The sequence below is a fragment of the Lasiosphaeria miniovina genome, assembly GCF_030549165.1.
Source record: "Lasiosphaeria miniovina strain SMH2392-1A chromosome Unknown B0T26scaffold_2, whole genome shotgun sequence".
Taxonomy (NCBI): Eukaryota; Fungi; Ascomycota; class Sordariomycetes; order Sordariales; family Lasiosphaeriaceae; genus Lasiosphaeria; species Lasiosphaeria miniovina.
In genome coordinates, this window is record NW_026848221.1 from 3,209,763 (window position 1) to 3,237,296 (window position 27,534).

The 27,534-nt window shown below is 55.1% G+C and overlaps 8 protein-coding genes across 8 annotated transcripts; 5 read left to right on the forward strand and 3 right to left on the reverse strand.

The window, feature by feature from the left end:
• Positions 1-310: 310 nt before the first annotated feature.
• On the forward strand, positions 311-2,462 carry B0T26DRAFT_747980 (uncharacterized protein; the record flags this gene model as incomplete). Its single annotated transcript, XM_060444909.1, has 4 exons — positions 311-471; positions 530-1,366; positions 1,444-2,135; positions 2,254-2,462. The coding sequence occupies 4 exons, from the start codon at positions 311-313 to the stop codon at positions 2,460-2,462; spliced, it is 1,899 nt and encodes a 632-aa protein (XP_060300529.1).
• A 409-nt stretch (positions 2,463-2,871) lies between these two features.
• On the reverse strand, positions 2,872-4,902 carry B0T26DRAFT_600890 (cytochrome P450; the record flags this gene model as incomplete). Its single annotated transcript, XM_060435735.1, has 3 exons — positions 2,872-3,646; positions 3,869-4,690; positions 4,814-4,902. Coding segments are annotated over 3 exons (1,686 nt in total), but the record flags the coding sequence as incomplete, so codon positions are not given.
• A 1,939-nt stretch (positions 4,903-6,841) lies between these two features.
• On the reverse strand, positions 6,842-8,691 carry B0T26DRAFT_747982 (uncharacterized protein; the record flags this gene model as incomplete). The annotated part of the gene is made up of 8 exons (XM_060444910.1): positions 6,842-7,202; positions 7,285-7,374; positions 7,457-7,555; positions 7,646-8,028; positions 8,123-8,199; positions 8,281-8,317; positions 8,379-8,398; positions 8,481-8,691. 8 exons carry the CDS (start codon positions 8,689-8,691, stop codon positions 6,842-6,844), a joined length of 1,278 nt encoding a protein of 425 aa, XP_060300531.1.
• Positions 8,692-10,950: 2,259 nt separating this feature from the next.
• Positions 10,951-12,529, forward strand: B0T26DRAFT_639991 (cytochrome P450; the record flags this gene model as incomplete). Its single annotated transcript, XM_060437183.1, has 3 exons — positions 10,951-11,480; positions 11,548-11,893; positions 11,954-12,529. The coding sequence occupies 3 exons, from the start codon at positions 10,951-10,953 to the stop codon at positions 12,527-12,529; spliced, it is 1,452 nt and encodes a 483-aa protein (XP_060300532.1).
• A 1,964-nt stretch (positions 12,530-14,493) lies between these two features.
• Positions 14,494-16,609, forward strand: B0T26DRAFT_672317 (cytochrome P450; the record flags this gene model as incomplete). Its single annotated transcript, XM_060439433.1, has 6 exons — positions 14,494-14,601; positions 14,722-14,870; positions 14,949-15,137; positions 15,340-15,664; positions 15,721-16,231; positions 16,401-16,609. 6 exons carry the CDS (start codon positions 14,494-14,496, stop codon positions 16,607-16,609), a joined length of 1,491 nt encoding a protein of 496 aa, XP_060300533.1.
• A 1,118-nt stretch (positions 16,610-17,727) lies between these two features.
• Positions 17,728-18,292, forward strand: B0T26DRAFT_672318 (uncharacterized protein; the record flags this gene model as incomplete). Its single annotated transcript, XM_060439434.1, has 3 exons — positions 17,728-17,767; positions 17,846-18,035; positions 18,106-18,292. The coding sequence occupies 3 exons, from the start codon at positions 17,728-17,730 to the stop codon at positions 18,290-18,292; spliced, it is 417 nt and encodes a 138-aa protein (XP_060300534.1).
• A 3,910-nt stretch (positions 18,293-22,202) lies between these two features.
• B0T26DRAFT_766082 (uncharacterized protein) lies at positions 22,203-22,780 on the reverse strand (the record flags this gene model as incomplete). The annotated part of the gene is made up of 1 exon (XM_060446470.1): positions 22,203-22,780. A coding segment is annotated over one exon (486 nt), but the record flags the coding sequence as incomplete, so codon positions are not given.
• A 3,548-nt stretch (positions 22,781-26,328) lies between these two features.
• On the forward strand, positions 26,329-27,394 carry B0T26DRAFT_672321 (uncharacterized protein; the record flags this gene model as incomplete). The annotated part of the gene is made up of 3 exons (XM_060439435.1): positions 26,329-26,854; positions 26,908-27,061; positions 27,094-27,394. 3 exons carry the CDS (start codon positions 26,329-26,331, stop codon positions 27,392-27,394), a joined length of 981 nt encoding a protein of 326 aa, XP_060300536.1.
• Positions 27,395-27,534: the final 140 nt, after the last annotated feature.

The following is a 27,534-nucleotide window of genomic DNA, read 5'->3' on the forward strand; positions in this document are numbered from 1 at the left end:
AGTCGTTTATTTGCTCGGCTTGACGACAAATCGCCCCTTGCCTATTCTTGTCCAAGAAATCCCGCTGCGGTAATCAAAGCTGGTCAAGTCTCGAGCCAGTTCCTTAACCTGGCATATACGTTGTAGTTATTTCAAACCCTCAAAACAGAAGACTGCCTTGTCATAGACTGGGCTGGACTGTCGTTGCGCGTATCCTCGCCTGATCTGCATCAGCCGCATCATCTGCATCATATGCCATCACCACAAACGCTTCGACAGCTCTCTCGGACTACGTATCTAGTTACTGATCGAGATTGTTGATTCTATCAAGATGGACTCCCACTTGGCCCCATCTGCCATGGGCGCCGTCTTCCTCTGCGCGCTGGGTTGTTGGGCGGTGGTGAGGGTTCGAAGTGGCTCGGGAACAAAGCCCCGGTCTTCGTCGATTCTCGCCACTGTGTTTGAGACGTTCATGTTCTTGCAAGCTGCTCTGTGCGTCTCACTGCCCACTCACGAATGTCGGTCAACCAACCGACTAACTTTCACACAGAGCAAAGCTGGGACTGCCTATCCTCGGCCGTCCCATGTATCGCATCCGGGGTCCAAAAAACGTGGCCGACTTCTTCCACAACACCCAGGCCACTGTCAACAAGGTGCAAGCTTACACCCTGCACCACGGCTTGGGGCTGCCGCTGTCGGCCGCCGACGCCTACCTGTCGGACAACTCGGGCGCCCGACCCAAGCCCATCATCGGCAGCTCGACCCCGGCCAGAGACCGCTTCATGTTCATCGGCCACCAGCGCCTCGTGGCCGGCTTGCTGCAGGGCGGCCTGGCACCCGCTACCGCCCGGTTCGAGAGGTACTTGGCGGAGTCGCTTCTTCTCGAGGGAGACTCATCCTCGTCCTCGTCCTCGTCCTCGCCCTCGCCCTCGTCCTCGTCCTCGCCCTCGTCCTCCTCCACCCCCGAGGAGGTTCAGGTGCGGGGGTGGCAGCACGTGGCCGACCTCGAAGATTTCTTCCGCGACCATGTCGCCACGTCCTTGTTCCGCGCCTTGTTTGGCGACAAGCTGCTGGAGCTGCGGCCGACCTTTGTGCGCGACATGTGGGAGCTCGACCGCGGCATGCTGGGCCTCCTGGCGCAGCTCCCGCGGTTTTGCATTCCGCAGACGTACAAGCTCCGCGAGGAGCTGCTGGACACCGTCAAGACGTGGCATGCGCTGGCGCTGGCGGCGGGCGCTGGAGGTGGTGACGACCATTATACTCGTGACGCCGATAGCGATCCGCACTGGGGCACCGGCATGATGAGGGAGCGGTACCGGGAGCTCATGCCGACCAGAGGGCAGGACGAAGAGTCTATGGCGGCGTACGATCTGTCTCTGATCTGGGGGTAAGCAATCAATCACCTTCTCCCACTGCTCTCCCTTTTGCCTCCGCTGCGGTCTAACAAAAATTCGAACTAATTAGAACCATGACCAACGCTGTCCCGGCCGCCATGACCCTCCTTCTGCACATCCTACGCTCTAAAGAGGATCTCCTCCCGTCGCTGCACGCATCTCTCTCCTCTCTCCAGCAGCAGCAGCAGCAGCAGCAGCAGCAGCAGCAACAACAACAACAACAACAACAACAACAACAACAACAACAACAACAACAGCAGCAGCAGCAGCAGCAGCAGCAACAACGGGGCGGCCGCCACGGCCGACCAACCATCAGAGACCTAGAGTCGATCCCGCTGCTAGCGTCCATGTACGCCGAGACGCTGCGGTACGGCATGCGCATCGACGTGCCGCGGACGGCGCCCTACGCCGACGTCGCCTTCCCCAGCCCCCCTCGCCGTCCCCGAGTGGGCGCCGTGGTGGTCCCGAGGGGCACGCTCATGGCGGCTAACATGTGGGACGCGCACGGCGACGAGCTCGTCTGGGATACCAAGGGCGGCGCGCACCCGGTCGACTCCTTCTGGGCGCGGCGGTTCCTTGTCGATCCGCGCGACCCGTCAAGCGGGCCGGCTGTCGCCGCCGCCACCCGCAAAACGACGGTTTCTGGAGGAGAGCTGTCCACAGTCGACGACGAGGAGGTCGCCATGTCGGCGGCACAGCGGGCCAAAGGGGGTGTCCACTTCTCGCTGGACGGGCTTGATGGGGCATGGATTCCCTATGGAGGTAGGTAATCAAAACGCTTCTCGCACCATGGTGATTATTCGTGCCCCCAGGCCCGTTTGAGGGAGGGGAATTTGCTATATTAACACCAAAGATGTTTGCTAACTAATTAACTAATCAGGCGGCCTGCACGCCTGTCCAGGACGGCTGCTCGCAAAGCGTGTCATCCTCATCTCGGTCGCTATGCTCGTCGCCAACTTTGACTTTGAGCTGCTCGCCGATGAGGCGGCCATGGACCTCAACTTCAAGGCACCCATGGCTATTGCTAGGCCTACCGGCCTGGTGCCGTTTCGGATGCGCAGGAGAAAGGACGCTGCTGCATTTGCGTAGGGAACAGTTGGATGATGAAGAAAAGAAATGTACCTTAGGTAGGGGGAGGGGGCTGTGTGTGGGTCTGCTAATTACCTAGGGAGCCTTGTTGGTTGTAAATATGGTCAAGCCGCTGAAGGCCATGAGTAAAAGAAAAGAAGTTATCGGTCGAATGTGAGGTTATCCGTCGAATGTAAAGTTGTTAGTCGAATGTGAAGTTATCAGTCGAATGTGGAAATGCTTCACAATGAATCTGGGGATGGAGCAAGGGTTATATTTCTATGCTAAGATGAAAAAGTTATCTCACGTTTACTGATATGTCGTGCTGTTAACGCTCTGATTGATTTATTGCCACACGACTCCTAAATCCCCTTGACGAACTATCTGTATCCTGATTCCAGCCCCTCCTTTACTTCAAGATGGCAGCAGCCCGTCTCCGTATCCGCGCCGGAATCTTCCCATCAGGCGGCATCGCGCCCAGGGGAAAATAGCGCCTGTCACACCGCGCCGCCATCGCCGCGCCAACATCGGTAATCTCGACATCGAAATTCATCAGCAGCACGGCCAGCGCCGCGATCAGCTCCTGCTTGGCAAAGAACCGGCCGGGACAGTGCGTGCTGCCTCCGCCGTATGGGTACCAATGTCCCTGCGTGCCGGCCGTGACCACTGTCGCCGCCCTGTCGTCTTCGACTGTCCTCTCGCCGCGCCCCTTGATATTATTTTCATCTTCTCCTCCCTCACTTCCCGTGGTGGTGGTGGTGGCGGTGGTGGCGGCGAGGAGGGGCCCGCTGGACGGGTCGTCCGGGTACGCGAGGAACCGCTCGGCCCAGAAGGCGTCGACGGGATAGCGGCCGCCGGGGCCGGCGTTCCAGAACGTCGCGTCGTGGCCGCCGAACCAGGAGAAGGCGATGAGCGTGGCGCTGGTGCCCGTGGCCATGGCCCAGTTCCCGCCTGGGCCCAGGCGCACCGGCCTGTCGGGGCTGGCGGCGTTGCGTCCCACCGTGGACGCGACGCTGTACCGCAGAGCCTCGAGGTAGACCGAGTTGAGCAGGGGCTTGGAGCAGAGCAGGCCGATGTCGAGGGAGTTGGCATCGGCGGCAGAAATGCTGGCCTCGACCTCTGCGCGCACGCGCGCCGTGACGTTGGGCGAGAGCGCCACGTGCAGGAGAGCCCAGAAGGAGGCAGGGATGATGTTGGAGTTTGCGCTAGTTATCCATGCATCCCGGGCATCAGAATCTTTTTTCTTTTCTCAAATATGTGATGCGTAATATGAAAATAATAGGAAAAAGGGGGAAAAAGGAAGGGGAAAAAGGGGGGGGAAGGAAGAGGAAAAGGGGGGGAAAAAAGGAAGAGGAAAGGGGGGAAAAAGGAAGAGGAAAAGGGGGGAAAAAAGGAAGAGGAAAAGGGGAGGAAAGGAAGAGACTCACGCCCATATCATGCCCAAGTCCGTCGCCGCGCTTCCCGTCTCGGACTGGCCAATCTGCCTCCACATGACCTGGCGCGCGCGCATGATGCGGGCGCCGTAGATGGGCTCCCAGTCGGCTTCCACTGCCGCCTGGTCATGCCAGTCAAACTTGGCGCGCGCCGACGCCTGCCAGCGCCGCACCGACTCGACGGCTTTGGTGCGCGCCGCGTACCGGGCCGGCGCCAACCACGGCGGCACGCGTTTGAGCAGCACACTGAGCGCCTCGTCGTAGGCCCAGAACTGGTCGGCAAAGTCCGGGCACACGTCAAAGATGTGCGACCCGCAGAGCGCATACACGGCGGCGTGGAACATGTGCCTCCGCCAAAACGCGTACAGGTCGGGGACCTCGATCCAGTCCGTGCCGTGCTTGTCGTTGTCGTTTTCGCCTCCACCATTTCGAACCTGCCCGAGGGGGGGGAGGAGGAGCTGGCGCGTGTAGCACTCGACAAACTTTGCCGTCATGGCATCCAGCGCGGCGCCGCCGGCCAAAAAGGCCTGGAAGTCGCGGTGCTGGGAATGGTACGGCCGGCGCTCGGGCGGCCAGCCCTCGAACCCCGGCGCGGGCTTGGCACCGAACCCGGACTCGTCCAGGGCCCAGATCGGCAGGTCGCCGGCGGGCACGCCGAACTGGTCGCGCAGCGCCCGCATCACGGCCTTCTTGTTGTTGACGTCGCGGATGCTCTTCCGCATCAACGCACCCAGGAATTCGCTGCCGGCTGGCACGTACACGTACGACTCGCCGGCGACGCCCATGCGGAAGGGGGTTGTCATACCGAAGCGTTTCCTTTTGATGAGTCAGTTACAGTTGATAGATAATGGACATGGAAGACGACCCGGCAGTACGCAGCACCTTTGGTTGTTTGTGAAGAGCAGGGAAGGCGAGAGGGGACGGGCAAAAAAACTCAACTGCATCTTGACCACAAAGCCCTCCGTGTCCCAGACAAAGGACAATGTGTTGCGAAGCCACGGCACCGCGTACGGCACGTGCGGGGGCTCTGTCTGCTCGCCCTCGAGGCCTCTGGAGAGGTCTCGGACGCTTTGGACATGTGTCGTCCAGTAGGTTGTGGCAAGGATGCCCAAGGTGGCCAAGACGACGGCGACGCTGGCAGCATGGGGGACGTGAATCCACTGCGCGCATGTGCTCAGCAGGTTCTCCGTGGCCTGCAACATTGGGGGGGAGGCCATGTCAAACATGACTTGCGCTGGCTGTATTAGTTTGGAGAGAAGCGTGGTCCCCTTCCGCTTGTCGTCTGAACACAACGATATTAATCGCGGCCCTCGTGGGAGAGGCGAGAGAATTTAGCACACCAGTGTTGAAATCGGCATAATAATTATGATATACGATGTACATGTACCTGCAACGTTGCTCCGCTGTAAAATTACGGGTATTAACGTTAGCTGTCAACATGTTTGGGGTTCAACGGTGGCTGTCCTTGTACTTTACCAGACTACAACCAACCTTGACAGAGGTGCAGAGATGGGGCTTTCCCTTTGTCCCTGTCCACCGAATGACGTGAGGCGATTCCAAGATTGAAGCAAGGGGATCGAACAATCTACTGCCGTGCAGTACAGTGTTTTACATACTGTGGTATCTTGCGAGGAGCGGCCCGTTTGGTGTGCTAGACCAGACTAGCCGACAAGGTACGCAGCCCACCAGGTACGCAGCCCACCAGGTACGCAGCGCACCTAGGTATGTGTGTACACCTTGGGACACAGGTGTTTGGTCTTGAGTGCCGACACTGGTTGGAGGACGGCGCAGCCGTGGCCGGCCGTGAATTAGTCACAGCGCCATGTACGCCAGTCACATTAATTACCCTCCCTCACTTGGGTCTACAGTCAGGGACCTCGATTAATTACCCTTACTCACTTGGGTCTGCAGTCAGGGACCTCGGTTAATTACCCTCCTCACTTGGGTTGCAGTCGGGGACCTCGATATCTCGGTTTTGCGCCGCCTTGTAGTCATGATGCTGCGAGACAATACGGACCGAGTAGGTGGCAAGCTGTTTTAGGCGAAGCCCCCGCAGGACGTGGACGAAGGGAGGCGGGAGGAATCTATCTCGTCAGTGGAGGGACCAACGAAGTGCCAAAAGGGAAGTTTGATCGACAGCTGCTGGGGCATCGATGCGCAGCTTGGCTTGCATCGAGACCTTGTTGTGTGCAGAGGCGGGCAATATCACAGCATCTCCTTCTCTGCTGTCCCGTCGTGCCTTCGTGCCATACCCGTGCCCAGAGACGGGACGAGACGAGGCGGGACACCGGGCCCGCGATGCCTGTGTGCGGCACAGCCCTACGAGCCCAGCGTATCAAGCCGCGGGAACTAATTGCGGGTGGTGCTTGGCCACCCAACAGCTTATCAACCCGCGGGCTACTCGTCCACTGAAGGATTTGATGCATATAATATTAAGTTGGATCCAGCCAGATACATTAATGCTGTGCAACCCAAAACTGCCCAGGCAGAAAGTTCCTCACATTGTAAGTGACTGTGGTCACGTCTCGAGTTGGGTTCGGGCCGCCCACATGCCGTATTATTTCCTCTCATTAGGATGGACAGGATGGTGGACAAGAAGCGGAAATGATCGACAATACCCAAGGTAACCAACTACGATTACCTCGATGGACAAAATGCCATATTTTATGCCATATTTCAAAATGCAATGGAGGCTGGCGTCGCTCTAGTTAGGCCCCCTCACGTAGTGTGTCACGGGTGTTCACAGGGTAGCAGAAATGGAAGGGTCATTGGTCATTGATTGGCACGTAACAAATTTAAAGAAACATATGCCGCGTTCTCAAGATTCCGCACCGGAAGATTCCGCACCGGCCTAGAAAAGGTACCTTCGGAGTGCCCCCCGGAGTACTCCCATTTCCCTCCCACCCTGCAGCAAAGGGGCAGCTCGCAAGCAGAACAGGAACCAGCGTGCGGCAGACCGAGCGATGCTCAAGCCACGGACGTATTCTTGCCAGTGCCCCGACTGCTCTGGCCGCCGCGGCTCGGCGGCGTGCTGTCAACGTCGTACATCTTCTTCAGCTGCACGTGGTACGTCTCGTCGGTTCCGTTGACCGTGTCGACGGTGGCAATGTGGTCGCTCGCGACCGTCTTGTCGTTGTTGGTGCGGCCGAGCCGGCGGATGAAGCTCCGGAGCCCGGTCACGTTCCCGCTAGGGATCATGTCGTCGGGCAGCTCTTGTTCTTGTTCGTGGGATCCCGTCTGGCTGGGGATCTTGGACACCTGCCCCGAGACTGGGGGAGACCTGTTGCCCGTGAGCAGTCTGGTGCCGAGGTTTCTGACCGAGTTCCAACTAAACAAGGAGCGAACACGTTAGCTCTAGTCCTGTCCCGTCTTGGTGGTTTTTTTCTATGTGGCGGGCGGCGGGTGCTTACGTCTGGTTCAAGCCTGCCATGAAGCCTTTGAGAACGACGGCCATGACGGGCATGCAGCTGCAGATAATTCCGATGCTGAGCTCAAGTGTGCTGCCGAGAGAATGCAAGTCAGTTTCTCAGCAACAATAGGCCTTGGCGGAGGGCGACGGAGACAGAACAAAAGAGGTCGTACCAATAGAGGAACAGCACCGAGTTCTCCCAAGTCCTGTCGGCTCCCTCCTCGACAAGACTGTAGCGTTTGGCCAAGGCTACGGCGGAGACAATGCAAGCCCTGAGGGGAGTTTCGTGTCACGTTAGCCCCGGTGTCAATTGGTAGTATGGGTAGTAAATAGTGAGCAAGAAGAGAGGAGCAGAAACTCACGCTAAACCTGTCAGGAAGACTGCCATGACACCGATCTTGCGCTTGCTCGTCAAGGACAACTGCCATACGAGGGGCAGCGGAATGATCAGGACGGCCAAGTCTGAGAAGAGGCCGAACCAGCCTTGGGCCTTGGATATCTTCAGGCTGTTGTTGGCGCACTTCAAGTCCTGGATCGTCTGCCAGAGCGGCGACCCGGCCTTGGCGCATATCCCCACGTAGCCGGCAAAGGTGGCGACGTAGAAACCCGAGATGAGACCGATGGTGATCAAGATTGGCCAACGACCCCACGCGCTCGGCCGGAAGATGCGCAGGTAGAGCACGAGCAGCGTCAGCTTGACAAACAGAGTCGCCCAACAATAGACCCAGACGGAGGCCATTGTGGCCTGTCGTGATCGATTACCCGTCAGCATCGTCGGTGTCATCAATGGTCTGGCCGTGTCTTCTCGTCCCACACTAATCAGCGAACTAGGTGCGTACCTCGAGCCAGTAGTGGTTGGTAAGGACCTCGCCGAGCGGAATGTCCCAGCCATGTTTGCCTTCGGGGTTACCAATGACTGGACAAAGGATAGCGAGTTAGCCTCGAGCGCTACGGGTAAGGAGGCGTCTACACAGCCAGGTCGAAGGCGACGACTCACAGGATAGGACCAGCCCTGAATATGCAAAGACGCATGCCTGAAGCGCAGTTTAGCCGGAGTACTCTGTGGGCAATACCGGGTTACCGGGTTCTACGAACCGTGGCGAGAATGCAGAGGTCTATAGGCAGGTAGTTGGGAAGGCATTAGCTCCAATGCGCTCGGAAGAAGAGAGTCTGAGCTGCTCGCTGGCCAACACGTACAGTCGTCCCACCCGAGGGACCGAGTGAGGCGAATGCGAGTCCAGAGGCGAAGGACTACAAAGACGAGCATGATGCCGAGGATAGATCCCATGCCGCTGCGAAGCATGTGTGCCTGAGACGGCGGGTCGACAAAGTTGGGGATGACGCCCGGCGGGGGCGGCAGCAGCGGAATCTTCCATATGTCGATGCCGGGCGGAAGGTCGGAAGCCATGGTCGCTGTGGCTTCTCGGCTGAAAGCGCCACTGACTGCAGAAAATAAAGCGATAAGTGAGAGTTGGACTCGGACTTGCTCCTCTCTCTCTCTGTCTCTCTCCAGATGTGTGAAGCAAGTTGGGTCAGACACGAGAAAACAAGTTGGGTCAGACACAAGAAACAAGGAATCGGAGCAGAGACAAGAATAAAACTGGCCAAAGAAAGGCTCTCGTCAGCCGTTCCCACGTGGCAAGGCGGGATTATAATATGCGAAAAGAGGGGACTAAAAGAGGGAACTAAAAGAAGGGAAGACTGAGGCCAAAAGTGGTGGCTGGTGGGATTGGGGGCCAACTTTTTAGAACGTATGGTTCCGGCCCGTCCTGCTCGCCATCTCTGAACGACTGTAGTTGCATAGCATTAGGGGCGATTAAGGGTGGGTTGTGCCGTCATATCAGGATGGGTGGCAATGTGCGGCGCAGTCCAATTACCTGGCAGCTAACCTGTTGTGTTTTTGGGTAGGCATAGCCGAGACAGGAGAGCGACAAGAGCTGAAGGCTTCTGAACTGGAGAGGGCAATTATCTAAGAGATAAGAAGCGAGGGGTGGAATCGATCGAGGATTGGCCCATTTCAACTCCCGGAGGGCCCCCAAAACATCTACGCCGCAGCCACGGAGCGGGGTATTGTTGCTGGGTTGCATAATTGCATCAAGGGGACCACGAACCAGATTGACGAGGTTTCACGGCACGTCCTCCCTCTCGTACCCGACCTTGCCTCGGCTATGTTGATGTGTGGTGAGTTCAGTAGAGCAACGTAGAAGTATTGGCCTTCGCCGCAGCGTTGCCGGGTCGTTATTCACGGTAGATGGGCAGAGACGTATTCTTCTCCACGGTACATGCACCAATACAGGTCATGCAAAATAAAAGGTATGCAAGGTTGTTGTAGGTAAGCACCAATACAGGCATGCAAAATAAAAGTATGCAAGGTTGTTGTGGGTAAGCACCAATACCGGTCATGCAAAACAAAAGGCATGCAAGGTTGTTTGCAGGTAAGCACCAATAAAGGTCATGCAAAATGAAAGGTATGCAAGGTTGTTGTAGGTAAGCACCAATACAGGTCATGCAGGATAAAAGGTATGCAAGGTTGTGTGTAGGTAGGTTGTTTGTAGGTTGTTTGAGGTAAGCAGTTCATTACTGCTCAGATTATTGTATTTCACTCTACCCCTATGGTTCATAGACCGCGATACTGTACCTACGCCGGGCAGTTCCTGCGGGGAAATATATATATATATATATATATATATAATTACCTAGGCACCTTACGAAACACCGAATGTACTGGGACGTACTAGTACATCCATTACCCCTATCCGGACTTCTGGGCCCCACTGTGCTCGGCAATGCTTCTTTCTCCCTGCTCCAAAATGTGGGCACTGTGCATCTTCCAAGTGATGGCCCATCATGGGACGACATCAATCGTCAGTCGTCACTTGGAATCAGCCCAAAAGGGCACAGACTACCTCAGATGGCACCATGATCGAGGTGGCCTGCCGGCGCTGGCCATCGACCCCTTGCTCCCAAGTGCCGACGGACATGGTGTTTGAGCGTAGGCAGCCAAAGGGAAATCAGATAGACGAGCTGCTTGACTATGGCGGACTGTCGAAGATGAGACGGCCGGCAACGCGAGACGAAGCACCTCACGGAAGATACCCGCTCAAGCCTTTGCATTTGGGAAAGGACCCTCTATTGCCCCGGGGAAGACGGTGCCAGGTTTAGGCTTTGCCGCCCAACTCTAGTCTCGGAGGCCCCATCATGATGTTCACCTACCTCATTAATTACTACTTTATCACCTTACCTCCTGAGGTGTTCAGCCCTTTCGATTCACTCTGAAAGAAGAACTTCGCAGACTTCCTGCTACGTGCACTCCATACGCTTCTTCCCAGCTTAGCTTCCGCTTCATGCTTCCCTCTCGCAACGTCTTCCCAGCTTAGCTTTCGCTTCATGCTTCCTTCTCGCAACGTCTTCCCAACCAAAGCCTCATCTCATAGTCGGGCATCGTCATGTTGCTGCCAATGTTGTCCACGCTCATGTCTCCTTTGTTGGTCATTCCCGCCATGGTCCTCGCCGTGGTCTACGCCCTGTTACGGGCACATGTACATCTGACCCAGGACCCAAAGGAGCCGCCCTTGATCTTTGACTCGCTGCCTTTCCTGAGCCCTGTGTTTGCTCTCCTCAGGAAACGATACAAGTTCTTTCCGCACGCTCGGTAGGTCCACCCGCCATGACAAACACACACGTATGGTTGCCCGTCGAGCTTAAGAATCAGAAACTCTCTCCTGATAACTGTTGTTGCATTAGAGACAAACACAGCCACGCGATCTACACGCTCCGCTTCCCCGGCGTGCGCATGTACGTGGTCAACGCTCCGCGGCTGATCCCGCTCATCGAGCGCCAGACGGCCACGCTGTCGTTTGCGCCCGTCGAGTCGGCGGCGACGGCGGCCGTGCTGGGGACGAGCGACGCCACCAACCGCATCATGGCCGCCGACCCGGCCAGCCCGGACAACCACTTTGCCGTGTTCCGCAAGACGGTGAGGCCGGTACTGGCGCCCGGCCCGTTCCTAGCCGCCATGTTCATGCGGTCCTTTACCACCATGTCCCGGTCACTGGACGTGCAGTTTGGGGGAGGACGCGCCGGCGTGACGACGAAGCTGCTGGCGTGGACCGGCCGCGAGATCACGCTGGCCGGCACGACGGCCGAGTACGGCGAGGCGAACCCGTTTAGCGAGCCAGACGTGTATCAGGCATGGCAGTGAGTCATCATTACTAGTCATCTATCTACTTGCGAGCGTGATGAAGAACTGAAACAAGGAGAGCAGGACATTCGTCTCGGGCCTCCCGCTCTTCGTCAGCGGCTTCTACCCGCACATATTCGCGCGGCGCAGCTTCGCGGCGCGCGAGTTTCTCGTCTCGCGATTCGCGCGCTATCTGGGCGAGGGTAGCCATCTCGCGTCTGGCGGCAGCTCGGGCGCGGTGCTGGCGCGGCTGCGGCACAACGCCGCGGCGGGCATGCCGTTTGCCGACTCGGCGCGCGGCGAGGTGGGCGCGTGCATGGCGCTGCTCAACAACACCATCCCCGGCATGTTCTGGGTCGTGTACCACATCTTCTCCGACCCCGCCGTGCTGGCCGACGTGCGCGCCGAGCTCATGGCCACGGCGGTGACGGTGCGGCGGCAGCGGCGGGCATCGTCGGTATTACCTGACACGGCAGCAGCAGACCAAGAGGACGAGTCTTGCTGCGTGCTCGACGTCGAGCGCGTGCGCACCGCATGCCCGCTGCTGCAGTCGACCGTGTGCGAGGTGTACCGCTTCCGCGGCATCGGCACGGGCATGGTGAGGGTCGTGGTCCGGGACGACGTGCTCGACGGCCGGCATCTGCTCAAAAAGGGCGGCCTGGTCTTTGCCCCCAACAGCCTGCCGCACTTTGCGCCGGCCCTCTGGGGACCTGACTGCGACCGCTTCGACCATCGGCGTTTTCTGAGGGGTGGTAGTGCTGCTGGAGGAGGCAACGATATCAAATCGGTGAGTTCTTCGGCGCTGCGCATCTTTGGCGGCGGCACGGCGCGCTGTCCCGGCCGACACTTTGCCGGCGGCAACTTGCTCATGTTTGCCGCCATGCTTGCCCTCCGTGCCGACATCCGGCCGGTGGACGGTGAGGCGGCCTGGGCCGGGGTCACGGTGAGCAAGTCGTTCGGGCTGGGTATTGCGACCGGCTTTGTCGAGCCAGACAGGGACATCGACGTCGTGGTGGCGCCGGTTGGGGGCCAGCCATGGCACCTAGAGTTCCCCCCTGGGCCTTGAAGATTGGCAGGGGCTTCTGTAGTAGCCGTCGGAATGCCACGAGAATGGAATGTCATTGGCCGAGATACAACCCGTTTCAAGTCACTTTTACCGAGCGAGCGCCAGTGCCAACTATTTCCCAACCTGACGATGTCCATTTGATATCCCCTAGGTGTTGCGCGGTGGATAAATGATGCCGAGAAGAGGCCGGACTACGGGCGAGGCAGTTCCAACGTCCGGTTGAGAAACGGCAGAGGGACGGCGCAGGCCCGTATCATGGCAGCCTCTAGTTTTGGTTGCCCCACCCTTGGCACCGGCACTCCCTTGGCTACCGAATGTGCCTAATGCCGGTGTGAGGCGTCGATGGCGGCGGCCCTTTGATTCGGCTCGCCATGCCGCGTTGTACCGAATTCACTGCTACTCGATGGGGCGTTTCTGCGCCGCTGAGAATGCCGCGTCCGACTCGGTTGGAGGGAGAGTTTTGTTTCACGCCTCATTGATGCATATAGCCATCGATATCTGTCGACACAAGAATATGGTTATTGCTGGTGACTCATGACCGGATGCTTCCCCGGTGGAACATGAATGTGGCCAAGGTAGGAAGGGAAGGTGGCCAGCAACGAGTAAGGGAATTATGGTAAGGGAATTACAGTAAGGGAATTACAGTAACGGAAATACAGTAAGGGAATTACATTAAGGGAATTACCTACAATTTACCGTTCGTATTCCAGATCAGTGAGGTGTCCATAATCTCATATTTGGGGTAATTATAAGCCCGAGTGAATTGAATCGATGCATGTGCTGTGCGATGATGGTAATGCCAGGGCATATTGGGTCAAACTTGAATATAAGTCGGTGCAGAGGGAGATCAAATTATTGGTATTATTGGACATATGCTTCATATGGGGATCGTCGGCAACTTCCACTCCTTCGTCGGTGCAGGAGGGCCTGGCACCTCACAAGAACACAAGAAAGCTGAAGGCCTGCGGGGAACAGGCAGGGTGGCTGGTTGGATCGGCAGTGCGCTGTCCCGAGCACCTGGACGGCACAGCACTGCACGGATCTTTAGAATCAGCACCGTAGTTCTGGAGTATAGGTACCGTAAGATACGTAGCACTAACGGCCGTGCCTACCACTAGATTCTGTGCCTAAACCAGTTTCTGTGCCTACACCAGTTTCTGTGCCTACACCAGTTTCTGTGCCTACACCAGTTTCTGATGCGAATATATTTTCTGCTATTGCCTTCGCGTCACCGGCCCTGCTGTGTGATGGCGGCGCGGGGCTTTGTAAGTGCATCTGCAGGTAAATACCTAGATATGTAGATGCCTTGTCGATCCCTTGGAACGCCTTGGCGAGGTACGGCATCGGCTGCTACCAGCCTTCTAAATCTTTGGCCGATGACACCTCGGTACAGTACAGTGCATGAAACACGGCCCCTTTTCCTAGGGTGGGTGCCCGTTTACGCCATCTCAGAACCAACTGCAAGCCTCTCCTGATATCACTCTCAGCTAATCAATCAGCTAATCAATCACGGAATCCCTCGAGCTGTCGGGCAGCCAAGGTTGGTGCCACTACCGTATGCAGAGAGGCGCAGTCAACTAGAAAGGATATCTAATTCAGACCAAGCAGACGCGGAAGAACAATTGCCGAGGAGGATCATCGCTTTCATGAATTGGCAGGTAGCAAAATCGGTCTAAGATGCAACCCAGTGGCGTCCCCAGCCGTCAGTCCCACTCAATGCTCGCGACAGACATGAACCCGGAGGTGAGGCTATACTGTGCCGTTCTACGTCTGATTGCCGGGGGGGGGGGGTTGAAGCTATCTCCATGTTATGACTCGTAAGTAGTAATGGCATGACGCGTGCTTGTCTGTCCGTGTTTCCGTCTCTTTCATGTTCCCAACTTCCATTGTTTCCCTCGTGTTATCTCGTCTCTTTCGATCCCCTAAGAGCCACAGACAAACAGGTGTTGTTGTCCTTCAGAGACATGGCAACAATCGTGAACCAGTTTGATGTTGTGCGAGGTCTTGTTAGACCATACGCATGGCCCTTGGTGGCTATTATGTTGCTTCTATTTGTCTTGGTGCCCCTGGCAGTAAGCTCTGTCACCCTCTATTCTGGCGCACAGAAGCTGCCTTCTCTTTCTAAGGGCTCCCCGGCGCACTGGAGCCCGGGCTATCTCCCCCTGCTTGGCTCTGCTCTGCCTTTCTTCCAGAGGCGGCGCGGCATGTTCATGGAGGGCCGAGGCTACTCTGCCACCGGAAACTTTAGCTTCTTCGTCGGCAGAAAGCACATTGTCAGCTTGGGCGGTTTAGACGGCCGGAAGACGTTCTTTGAGAGCAAGAACCTCAGCGTGTCACAGGGGTAAGCCGGCCATCTTGTCTTCAATCTCTACGTGGGCGGGCAGCTGTGTTTCTAACATGTAATTCGTTCCCTGATTAGTGCTATCGAGCTCCTCGCAGGCCTAGTCTCTACCAATGATGACCGCGAGGACTACGGTGCCCAGGACTTCATCAAATCCTTCTTGACCCTTACGCGACCTGAGATACTCGCTCGTAAGCTGCCCGTGCTCACAGACGACATACACGACTTTCGCCAGCGTCTCAGTCTAGCACCTGCGTCACCGGCCAAGTAAGCACTTTCCTTGCTCACCTCCCTCAACGATAAGATTACGCATTGCGCGAGCCTTGTACACACATAACTGCCCCTGAACATAACTACCCCTGAACATAACTACCCCTGAACACAACTCCCCTGAACATAACTACCCCTGAACATAACTCCCCTGAACATAACTCCTCTGACCTGTACCTAATTCTGCTCACTCTCCCAGTCCACAATGGCGGGTGATAAACCCATTCGAGACGGTGTACCCGCTCATGTTCAAGCTGATTCTGCGCGTCGTCGGCGTGTCGGAATGGCTCGAGGACGCAAAGGCGCTGGACCGTGCTCTCTGGGCGTTTTGCGGCTTTGAGAGCAATTGCAGCCGGACCCGTATCGTCTTCCCCTCTCTCGTCACCCTCACGCACGCTAAGAAGCTGTTCTTTGGCGCCATCTTGTACATGGCCATCGAAAAGGTCGTCAAGCAGCGCAAGGCCGGCAAACGGCGAGACGACGCCCTCCAGTTCCTGCTCGATCAGGACAAGGATGTCGTCAGGGTTAGCTTTTTTCTCAGAGAAATTATCTACTGTCTTATTCTAACCCTGAGTATCAGTTCCTCTTCAGCGTGCTCATGTCCGGCATCACGACCCAAGGGTGCACAGCCTCCTGGCTGACTGTCTTTCTGGCGCACAGCCCAGCGTGGCAGGCGCTGTGCCGTGCCGAGGTAGACGCCGTCGTTGCAAAACACCGAGCCAACCCGAGCCAGTCAGCCGACGACGTGCTCGAGGGCCTGTCGCTGCAGACGTGGGAGTCTGAGTTTCCCGTCACCATCGCCTCGTTCCGCGAGACGATCCGCCTCGCCATGCCTGGCGCCATGTTCCGCAAGAACGCCAGCGGCACCGCCATCCCCATCGGCGACACGGGCGAGGTCGTGCCCGACGGCTCCTACGCCTCGTTCCACCTCGACAATGTGCACATGGACAGCGCGCTCTATCCGGACCCTGCAGCATTCAACCCCGGCCGCTATCTCTCGCGCGAGGTTGGCGGCAGCTACGACGACTTAAACCTGAAGCAAGAGGAGCCGCATACCTACGTCGGCTGGGGATCGGGCCGCCATCTTTGCCGTGAGTTTCAGATATCCCCCTCCCCCTCTCCCTCCCCCTCCCTCTCTCCTCCCCCTCCCTCTCTCCTCCCCCTCCCTCTACCCCTTCGTTTTTTTCTTGCACGTTAGTATTGAATACCAGGGAAACTAACCATACGGCGTCCCCTTCGGGCATCACTGTGATTAATTAGCGGGCATGAGACTTGCTAAGTGGGAGACCACCATGGTCGTGTCGCGACTCCTTGCCAACTTCGACCTGGAGCCCTCGGATCGCAGTGGCTCAAAGGTGCAAGTTCCTTTCCCGGGGCCGGACCGGAATGGGTATCGTCTGGACAAGCCTAAGGTACCAATCTTTATTCGGTACAAGGCGCGCGACGTTGGTGGAAGTGTTGGGGAATAATACGGGCTGTGCTACCCGCCCACCCTACTTCGGTTCGCCCGTATTTGCAAAGGTTTCTGCTCATGTTATGGAAGTGCCACGATTTATTGGTCTGACTTTGCGTGTGTGAGCGAGCGCCTTGACCCTGCCACGGAATGTGTTGTTGATAGGCACACAATATTGCCCCTTTGAGCTTTTCTTGTTATATAAATAAGCCCCTTATATTATGCTGTGCCCACAAGTTCCTCGATAATATCGCCGCCCCTACCTGATCATTGCTCTACCAGCAGCGGAAGAGGTTTGACACTCTTAGTAAAGGTGGCCTCCCACGCCGCCATAATCTGCAACATCCTTGCCTCTTCATTAGCTAGTGCACTCATGTCCTGTAACAGTGTGCCGTTACGCCAGCAGGCGCAAAACAGATAACTGTTACCTGCTACTCTGGGCAACAGCAGCTATATGACCGTAACCTCAACTACAATATGTCCTGGATAGGTAGGAATCTACATAAGATATATAGCTGCCGTCAACTTTGTAACAACGGATAATTATGTGGATGCACGGAAGGCCAAATGCCGAGGACAGGAACATACGTGTGGGCCTGGCCGTGTTTTCTCTCTAGTTAGATTATGCAAAGCGTCATATTTAGATGCCTCATTTCGCATGGGCTCTCAGATTGGACGGTCTGCCATCTGCTAGTTTTGGTTCTATCTTCATCCTAAATATAGCGAGACCATTTGGCCTCGTTTTCTCGCCTTTTTTTTTTTGGAATTAGGGCTGGTGTAGGGGGATGTGTCGTTGAACTTCTGCCCCTGCTTCCCCAACATTCCGCCCCCGTATCTCTTCCTATGGGAGCTCTGATTGACCACACGATTTGATTCCGAGCTGGTCTGAGTGTATTGAGATTGATTGTCTGCAGCCTGGCCTGCAGCCACCGCGCCTAGTCTATTGCCTATCTAGCCAGTACCCCTATCTCTTTATCATGCATTTCCCCAAGTATTGTTCAATCCAGGCTGAAATCCAGACTAGCAGGATGTGCGCGGACAGGTGCGTACCGGTGCATGCAACCGCCGACATGTGCATTGGCCAACCACCTCACAGCCTCAGGTTCATGCTTTGATGTTTGGGGAAAATCGATAATGGAGCATATGTGGACTTTGTCCATCGAAATGGGCTGGTGTGAGTGCAAGATGTTACCGTTGTTCGATTGAAGCTGTTTGCGTTGAGATCTCTCTGCGTCTGACATTGAAAATGCAGTTGACCCAAATAGCGACCAAACGAGGGAGGACGCTTTGCTCCTTGAGAAGCAGCGGATGCGACTTGATCGTCTCAAAGCGACTGGGATGGGTATGAAAGGCACAAATCCAAATAGTGCCAAGCACGAGCTCTCTCAGCGAGGCCCGAGCCAGATTGTTTCGTACAGTTCCCGCTTTATGAACAAGATCAGGTACGTATCATATACCTTCGTCTGCTCCTCTATCTCTTTAAGTCTTGGTATAGAATTAATGCCGCTTAAGTGAGGTCACGGACGATATGAATGTCTCTGGGAGCTTATCGATAAAATATGGCACGATCGGCGGGTCTGGCAAGGGCTCCTTCATCGACTCGGACAAGTTCAAGGAGAGCGACAGCATCGATGACTGCCTGGGTTGCACCCTGAGGCGCCACAGGCTCGGCGATATCTTCCTCGATGTATTTCTCTAGTCCCTGGACCTCGAGGACGCTGAGGAGGGAGTTGTTCCACTGGCTAATATTCTTTTCGCCTTGTAGGGCGATAGCCTCAATCTTGAGGCTACCGCGGGCGTCAGTTGACTTCATCCTGGGATGACTCCGTAGTCAGGAATTGGTTTAACTGGTGTTGTCGATAGGCTTCAGCGCTTGTTGAAATGTTCCGCTTGACGATCGGGAATGCCGCCAAGGTAGAAAGAAATTGACGATCGGAAATGCCGTCAAAGTAGAAAGGAATTGACAATCGGAAATGCCGTCAAAGTAGAAAGGAATTGACGATCGGAAATGCCATCAAAGTAGAAAGGAATTGGCGATCGGAAATGCCGTCAAATTAGCTCGCAGTCGCTCGACTACGATCTCAGAACGCGGTTGCAGGGCAGTTGTGCCTTGCGCGCGCAGAAAGCGTAGACTACGCGTTCAGGTTGTTAATTGACTAATCGCTCAATGCGCTCTCGAATGCACCAGAAAGCAGTTGCGAATGTTACGATCCTGGCCCTCTGTGCAGGATGCGTCACGGGCTCTTGCGTGGTTGGCCAGCAAGGAGTGGGGTTGGACCCACCTTCTTGCCCAGGTGCATCCAATTAGGGAGTGCTCAGTGGGGCCGGCTCCAAGACACACTGAGCGCGACCAAGCACGGCGGAGCTGAGTGCTCAAAGGCACCCTGAGTGCAAGTGAGCACGGCTGAGCATGTAAAGGGAGGACTCTGATTGGCCCACCTTAGATTGATATATACGACGGCCGTAGCCACGGTCTTAGATAGTTCTTGCTTGGTTCTTCAAGCAAGCAATACACATTCACTGCACTCATACACTTTGAGTGGCATTCTGATTTGACTGTATTACCCGTGCGATAGGAGCTTGCCCTTTGTTCTATCTTCATAATTACCAACCCCAGCATCCTGTGGAGCCCGTGCTCCCTTACAGACAGACGACCCTAACAGTCGAGTGGTTTGTAATAGAATAGCTCCAATGGAAGCGAAAGGAGGGCTTCATAGCCTGTTGGAAAATGTGTGCATTAGCTAGCTAACTCTAGTCTAGATACTCAAGGCGAGGCTAGTGCGCATGTGATTCATCACGTGTGGTGCAACCCCTCCACAGATCCATTCAGTGTAGACCCGAAGACCCTATCTGCATTCAACCACATTGACTTACCAAATCCTGCCAATGCCGTGCGTGTGACGGCGGTCAACAGCATCTAGGAAGAAGAGTCGCTAGTATGGCTATACCATTGTCGTAAGATTCTAAAAGTAAAGAAAGAAAGAAAGAAAGTCTACAGAGGTACGATCGAGGGTGCGGGGGTATAGTGGGGTGCCGAGAGCGCACGGGCCATTATGGTTTGCCCTGCCAAGGCTCGTGACAGTGCGGGTACAGGTATTCTACCAATCGGCTACCAACGAAAAGGTCAAGTCGACGGCCGGGACTTGGGGCGACACGGTCTTGGACAGACTCGGCTTCTGTTGGATGTGATTGAGCAGTTAAACTAAAATAGAGTATTAAGTCGTCTACTTATTATAATAAGTAAGGGAAGTCGTTAAATAAAGAACTAGGGCGTTCCGTCGTCGCCCGTAAAGGCTATTAAATAAAGGTATTCCGTCGCCCGAAAGGTATCAGATTATAGTGGCGGCCCGAAAAGATATTAATATATTCTTTCGTCGCCTTGAAAGGTATTAATTATCACGTCGCCCCGAAAGGTTATTGAAGTCGTCGTCGCGCCGAGAGGCTATATCGGCGTAATCCCGATAAAAAAGAAACGTACTCAATATTCTACCCAAAGAAACCGCCACGTAATTAGATAAAAAGAAGGTACTTGATACATCTACTCGAAGAGTATATCCGCGTAATTAGATAAAAAAGAAGGTGCTCGATATATCTACTGTAAGAGAAGGCAGGTACGCCGGATCAAGGTGGCCACAATGCAGGTAAGAAGGTGGGCGAGCAATGAGTAGTATTGGTGTGAGAATTCAACCTGGCCCTCGCAAAGGAAGGTGGGCGAGGGCCACTGTTTATATACGTGCTCAGGGGCTCAGGCCCGGGGCGCCATGGCGTGGCGTAGTGGCTTGTGCCAACTGACAGTGTTCCGGCCAGTTGGTAACAGGTGGTGAGCGCGCACCCTGTGCGCGCGGCTGGTGTTTGGGGTGTCCTTTCCTTACAGCAGACACCTATAGGCACTGTGACGGCCCGAATAGGAAGTCAAAGATCTAATGCAGTAACGAATGTGGATTTAAAGCCAAGGAGGGAAAAGAAAGAATCTATCGCAGGGACCGCGCAGGGCGCGGGGAAGTGGGTGGTGGTGCCGAGCACGTGGGTGGCGACGCGTACAGACCACTCTAAATACAATACGGCTAATAGAATCTAACTTGTCATGTGCCTAGTGGCGACCGTGACAGTGGCCGTGACAAGAACAACCCATTCCATACCGTTCTTTTCAAGGCCCTGGTTAGCATGCCTCTGTACTTCATTCTTAGCCTCGGAATGCTCTCATTTCATTTGGAATGCCCTCATTTCGGGCTGATTACAACACTTCCCCAGCCTTCTCCCAGCGAGTATAAAGCGTTCTTTTCTGTACTTTTAGATCTATTTGGCCGGACAACTCAATGCGCTGTCAAATTCGATCACGTACAAGACATGGCAACAGAAATGGAGCATTTGATACAGGAGTTAAAGCTTGAATTGTCTCAAAAGGTCTGTCTTTTTGTTTCCTTTGGAAGGGCCAAAAGTCTCTCCTTATAGTTATGAATAGTGGCAAAATCTAGTGGCGAACAATCAAGTGGCAGCTTCTAGGTCCTGCTTTGCCTACTAATCCCTATTGTCGTGACATAAATAGATCGTGAAAGAAAAGGAACAGGGTGGAAAGCGACGCCGAGAAGCCTTAACTGATTGATTGTTGTTAACACCAGCGGCAGCACCACTTGTTTCCACTGCTGTAGTTTATATGTTACACCAATCTCAATTCTCTGCACAGCCGTTGCGGTCAAACTTTAATAGTTGCCTCGAGACTTCCCACTGCCATCCTGAAACTGGTGGAGGACCCCCAGAGGGTGCTGCTATGGTATGACACAACAGTAATCATCCAGTCTGTTGATATAGTCCAAGTTTCTTTCAGTGCGCAGCGGGAAGCCATGATACCAATAATTAATTTTCTTTGAAAAGCATCAGTAGGCCGCTTTCCCTTTATTTGGGGTCCGGGCCCGTGGAAAGTGAGTGCCGCCGTTTGACAAGCATCTTGGTTTGCCGCAGCCGTTGGGTAGGTGCTAGCCGTTGGGGAGGTGCGGTAAATCGTCAAGAATGTCAAGTAAGAAACTCTCATCCCAGACAGTTGATGTTATCTCCAGCCCTCCTCCGGAAGGACGTCACCATATTGAACCTAAACACCAACTTGAAACGGCACCTCCTCTCGCATTGGCTCTGTAAGCCGTCTAGGTACATTAATTATCCAAAAATCAAAACTTTATCGGCACAAGCAAAAGCCAAATCCCCCAAGGCCGCGCGTTTCAGGAACTCTGAAGCTTGCCGTTCTATTCCAGCCCTAGGACCAGGCTTGTGATTGCCTAAAAGCTTCAGACAAAACCAGGGCGGCGTTGGATAGCGCCAGCTCCGGTGGTGAGCGAGGCGGCGGCGGTGGCACCGCAGCTCTTCCGAAGAGACTTTGCGGCGGTCGTCTTTAGCGACGATGGCGGCGATGGTGGCGGTGTTATTGTTGTTTTTGCTGATTCTGCTGCTAGCAGAGGTGCTGTAGTTGGCCGCCACGTCCCCCTGGCGGCGAGTGGGAGTCTGGCCGATGGGCTTCGGGTGATGGCACTGCTAGTTCTGAGTCCTCTCCAGCTTTGAACCGCGGAGCCGCGGGGCTCCAGATCATAGAGTTCCTTGACGCACTTCCTTCACCGGGTGCACTTGGGGTTCATGTGCTCCTGCAGGCCCTCGAGGCTCGCCAGCTCCATCCGCAGCAGGTGCCGCGCCTTGTCGAAGCCGCTGATGACGGTCAGTGGCACGGCCCAGATGCTCTGGATGTACACCCACGAAGCCCGGGGCTTGGGCATGTGGCAGCCGTACTGGAGATGTAGGGGCTCGTGCTAGAACGCTCGCACCCGTAGAGGGAGCGGAAGTCCTCGGGCAGCTTGTGGTGGTGGAACTCCTGCTTCCAGGGCGGCATGTAGCCGGTGGCATCGCTACATCCGTACGCCGAGACGGTGGTCACCATGACGTAGGTTGACTTCTCTGAGAGCTGCCGTAGGATGATGACGGGGTGGTCCGTGGCCTTTTCCGGGATTGTGTCCCGCCGCCGCCGCCCCGCTGTGGGCTTCATCAACATGTCCCACTCCTGCTCGGTGAAGGCGGAGGCGGGTTTGAGGAAGGCGATGTCTCCTTCTTTCCAGTCGTTTCGGGCCGGCCGCCGGCCTGCCCAGATGCGTTGGCGGTGGCTGGTGCCCCAGTCGGCCTGTCGTACCGGCCGTTCTGCGGGGTCAAATTCCATGGATGTGTGGCCAGGACTGGGTTAGGTCATGATACTGTGTCGGGATTATGGGAATAAATACAACTGGAAAAGGAGCTCCACAAAACACAAGTGTAATTGTTGGAATAGCGATACTGGTGACCGCACACTAGCAGGGAGGAAGCAGAGATCGCGCGAGTACGCACGTGCAAGTAGGCACGTGCGGCGCGCGGACCTCACACACACACACACAAAAACCCCGGTCGCAAGCAGAACCTACCTTAGTTCCAGAGAGAGAAAGAATCAGAACAACTTTACACCCCCCCCCCCCCCCCCCCCGGTAGTACTACCACTTTTTGACCCGTTGGAACACCTACGTGGTTGGAATACCACGAACAGTAATCCTTCGAAGCTCTTTTACTTGACATGGTGCAGCTCCTTGCAAAAGAAAACTTCGAGAATCCATCACCGCGGGCCTCGCAGCTTTTTGAAAACTAGCATGAAATAACATCCCGCCCCAGTGCCCAACGCCCAAATCTAGATAATTGCACACCCGATCGTACCATGTCGGACTATATCCGTGGAGATTTCGCGGCATCTTGTTTCGGAATCTCGATGCATTGGCGGAGTTAGACAGCCTATCTCATATACCTCCCCTCTATATGACGGTTAGCACACTTATCGAGGAGATCGTAGCTGGGAAAGATCTACTTGCCTACCATTACTGATGTCGCCCACAGTCTTTCATCAAGCCATCGCCTGCTTGTGTTGACTCAGGAGCATAGTATACGAAGCTTCACATCGACCGCCGGATTGACAGTCATTAGGGCTGTACTCAGTCGGTATCTGTTCCGCCGGAATTAAAAGGTAAAGCCGTATTGTGTTGGCACCTTGTTGTTGTTGCTAAGCAAGCGAGACTTGATTGGAAAATCGCCAGAGCCAGAACAAGTCTGCCCAGCCCGACCACCGAAATGAGAGAAGATGGTGATGAGAAAAGTGCCGGGGGGGAGAGGGAAAATCCTAATCGCGCACCTTTGAAACTATCTGTCAGTCAAAGCATGTAATTATAAGCATGCGGACGGACGCAGACGTTTCCGTCCTCGACATGACATGAATCATGGTACGTACCTTCGTCTCTCTACCATTCCAGCTCGGTGCTTCTTCTTCTTGGCCGCCTAGTTTGCGGCCAGGGCCGGCCCCTCTGCGTCGTCACCTTTCTGGCCCTCAGGCTCAGCCGCGACCCCACCCTCGGGCTCAGCTGTTTGCTGGCCGTCCTCGGGTTTGGCCGCCGCCTGGCCCTCCGGCGCAGCAGCTCTCTCCGCCGCCTGTTCGGCGAACAGCACGGGCCGGGGCTTTCCCACGATTGCCTCTAGTCTCACCTACGTAAAATTTGCAGGTCACTAAGGTACTCTCGCATATTCAAGCGTAGTTGACTCCCGTCGATGCTCTGTATTCAAGCGTAGTCGACTCCCGCCGATGCTCTGGGGAATGGTAACGCGAGCGAAGCTAGTTGCCGGGAGTGGGAATTGAGCGGTGGGCGGGTGGCGAGAGACGGGGTGGAAAGATGTTGGTGATAGAGGAAGATAGATGTATAGGTGAGGTAACTCCCTAAGCTGTTTGATTCACAGCCAACCCTCGAGCAGTACTCCTCGCTCGGCATTGTTGGTAGGAGTGTTTGGAAGCAATGTGTAGAAATAAAACCGGCGATGCGTACCCATCTCTCCTCAATATTGCGCTTCAGGCGCTCATTTACGAAGCGCAAACATCTCTCATACTGCGCCCGTAGCGCTGGCTTGCGAGCCAAGTCGTCCTTGCGCTCCCACAGCACGCGCTGCAGGTAACCCCGTATCCGGACAATCTTGGGGCCGTTGAGTTTATCCTGGGCTGGCTTCATCGTGCAATATGGTGTCGTATTCTTGTGTTGTAGGTTTGGGTGGGTGGAATTGAGGTGTGGTGAAGACGAGAAAGTTCGGGGATGAAGGGCCTGAAAAATCAAAGGGAAAGGAAAACGAGGGAAGACGTAGATTTTTCTTTTCACCAATCGTGCCCGACTGAAAAAATTTGTGCCGTCATAAGAAACAGGACGGGATGAAATTGATGGTAAATAATACGGGGTTTCCAATAGGCTTTACAAACGCCTATTACTTTTACAGCTGCTGAATTCTGGGCTGCCTAGCTATCACTAAGCAGTCGGTATCCAAAAGGATCTTATGAAAAGAATGAGAAATGAGAACGACGCACAGAACGAGCGTCTCGATACTCTGTCCGCGAAAGCCAGGCATCTGGTGAGTTGGATATCAAGGCAGCAAGGCCGCGCCTGTATAGGGATACTGTACGTAATTACACTGATTCACTGCGCACTTGGCGCATTCTAGAGCCTCAGCCCATTTTCGAAGGTCGATGGTCGATGGTCGTGTCGAACAAATCCTGGGTGTGCGTGCTGTAGGCGAGTAGACGACAAAGCTGTAGCGCGAGCTCTAGCCGCATAGCTTGATCGTCAGTGTATCAAAGTAAATGGTCCAGATAATTAATTTCCAAGTTTTAACTAAGCTGACATGAAGCTTAACATCAGTCAAAAGAAACATTAGCCCGACGACAAGCACCATGTTATCCCATGACATGCCAGATGGCAGCTGCTAAGGAGAATTTTTGGAAGTGATTAATTCCAGGACGGAGAGGGCAACGTATGCCTTGGTAGGACAGTTTTGCACACTGGCGACCGCTGTTTTTGTGGGGTTTCCCGGCATCGTTGGTCGAGCAAGTTAATTTCACCCTTAATCCAAATACAGCATGTGTTGGCACCCATACGTGAAATAAATCCCCACCTCTTGGTTGACAGATTTTCCATATTAACAAACCATTACAAAATTACCAGGTGTAAATACCACGTCAATACCTAGGCCTAGCCATCGATCTACATTTACCTCAGGTACTTGGATCATGTCGCGGCCATCGTCGAGATTATCTTGGAAGACATCAAAGCAAAAGCAGCCAACTGCATAATTAAAGCGAGTCATAGCCTAGATTATCCGTAGCTTGTGTATGATTATTTCATACAAAATAACCCTGTTCCGCCCTGAATTAGGTCGGTATGAGCGAGTAGTCTATGATCCCTGTTCCGCCCTGAATTATGTCGGTATGAGCGAGTAGTCTATGATCCCTGTTCCGCCCTGAATTATGTCGGCATGAGCGGGTAGTCTATGATTATTATGTGTAGGATACGGAGTCCTGTAACTCGGGCGGAGAAGTCGCCTGGAACTCTGGAGTGTTCTACCACCACTCGTCTCCCAAGAGTGCCGATCAAAAACATCTTGCCAGCCCCATTATCGATTTTTTTGTTATGCAGACACTGCACACCCATGTCGTGCACAAAGAGTACCTTGTACAGAAACCAGCGCATGCATCACGAGACTTTCACCAAGGCACGTACAGAATTGCCCACGATAGCATCCACAGACGCTTGCACACACAAGGAATCGGCATCAAAACCGAACACGTCGAATGATAGTAGACACGCGTTCAACCCCGCCATCAGCCTCCTCCAAACCAATGTGACCCCATTCACATCAATCGACGACTAGGCGATGCCTTCGGGCGCGACGACACGGGCGATACCTTCGGGCGGTGTTTCGACAGCTTCAGTGCCGCACCCACTAGGATCCTGCTCATCGGCGACGCTTCGCACGACACCTCTTACGCAGCACATGATCGAGCACCACGGGTTAAACATCGTGGCGGTCGAGGCGGTCGAGGCGGACTGGCCCGATGCCGAGGCGGTCGAGGCGGACTGGCCCGATGCCGAGGCCGTCGACCGATACGTGCGCCTACGGCACGGCCCGGGACCTCGAATGAGCGTCGAGCCAGGCACAAGTAAAAGCAAAAGCAGCCGGCCGCGAGCCCGCCTTTCTGCGCTTCCCGACGTGGATGTGGCGCAACGCCGAGGTGCAGCACTTCCCCGAGTGGCTGCGGGCTTGGAACACGGGGCGCGAACACGGGGCGCGAACACGGGGCGCGACCCCAAGACTTGCTGGCGAAGAGACTCGAGTATGCAGCAGCGAACTAGGGCGGTGATAAGTTCCACAGCGCCGAGCAATTCGCGACTCGTCAGAGGTAAGTCAACCCCCGGCGTGGAGAAGAGAGACTAATGTACCGTGCAACAACAGATGCCGAGCACTACTACAGGGCAATGCACTATGCGCGCGACGAGTCGTGGAACCTCCGCGGCACGAACATGTTCGACACGCTCGCGTGCGTCCTCAAATACCGAAGCCAGCACTTCGAGTCCAAGGCCATCGTCTGGGCGCACAATAGCAGTAAGTGATGAAGGTGAAGCCCGGGCTGCCCAACAGCTACGAGCAGCTCGTGCACGCGACTGCCGTCCAGGACTTCGAGCTGGATCTCAGGGCGGGCCGGTGCAAGGATGAGTTGAGGCAGACGCTGATGAACAAGCGGCTCGAGAGGCTCATCGACGTTATCTATTCCCCGCAGACTGAGCGGCAGTCGCACTACTCGTATGCGGTTCTGCCGGAGCAGTTTGATGGCCTCGTGTGGTGGGACGAGGCTAGCCATGTCGGCGCGCTCGGGGTTCACCAGCCGCATGCGGCGCTCGAGTTTGACGAGACTTGGCCGTTTGGGATGCAATCAAGGTAACATGGCATCTCTATACCTATGCGCGACTCGATGACGGACTTGGAGGATTTCTCCTTGTTGGGGACTGAAAATTACAAAAGCAGACGTCATCTTCCGAGTCTGAGTTTGCGGTTTCCACTTAATGATGCACTCCAAGTTTT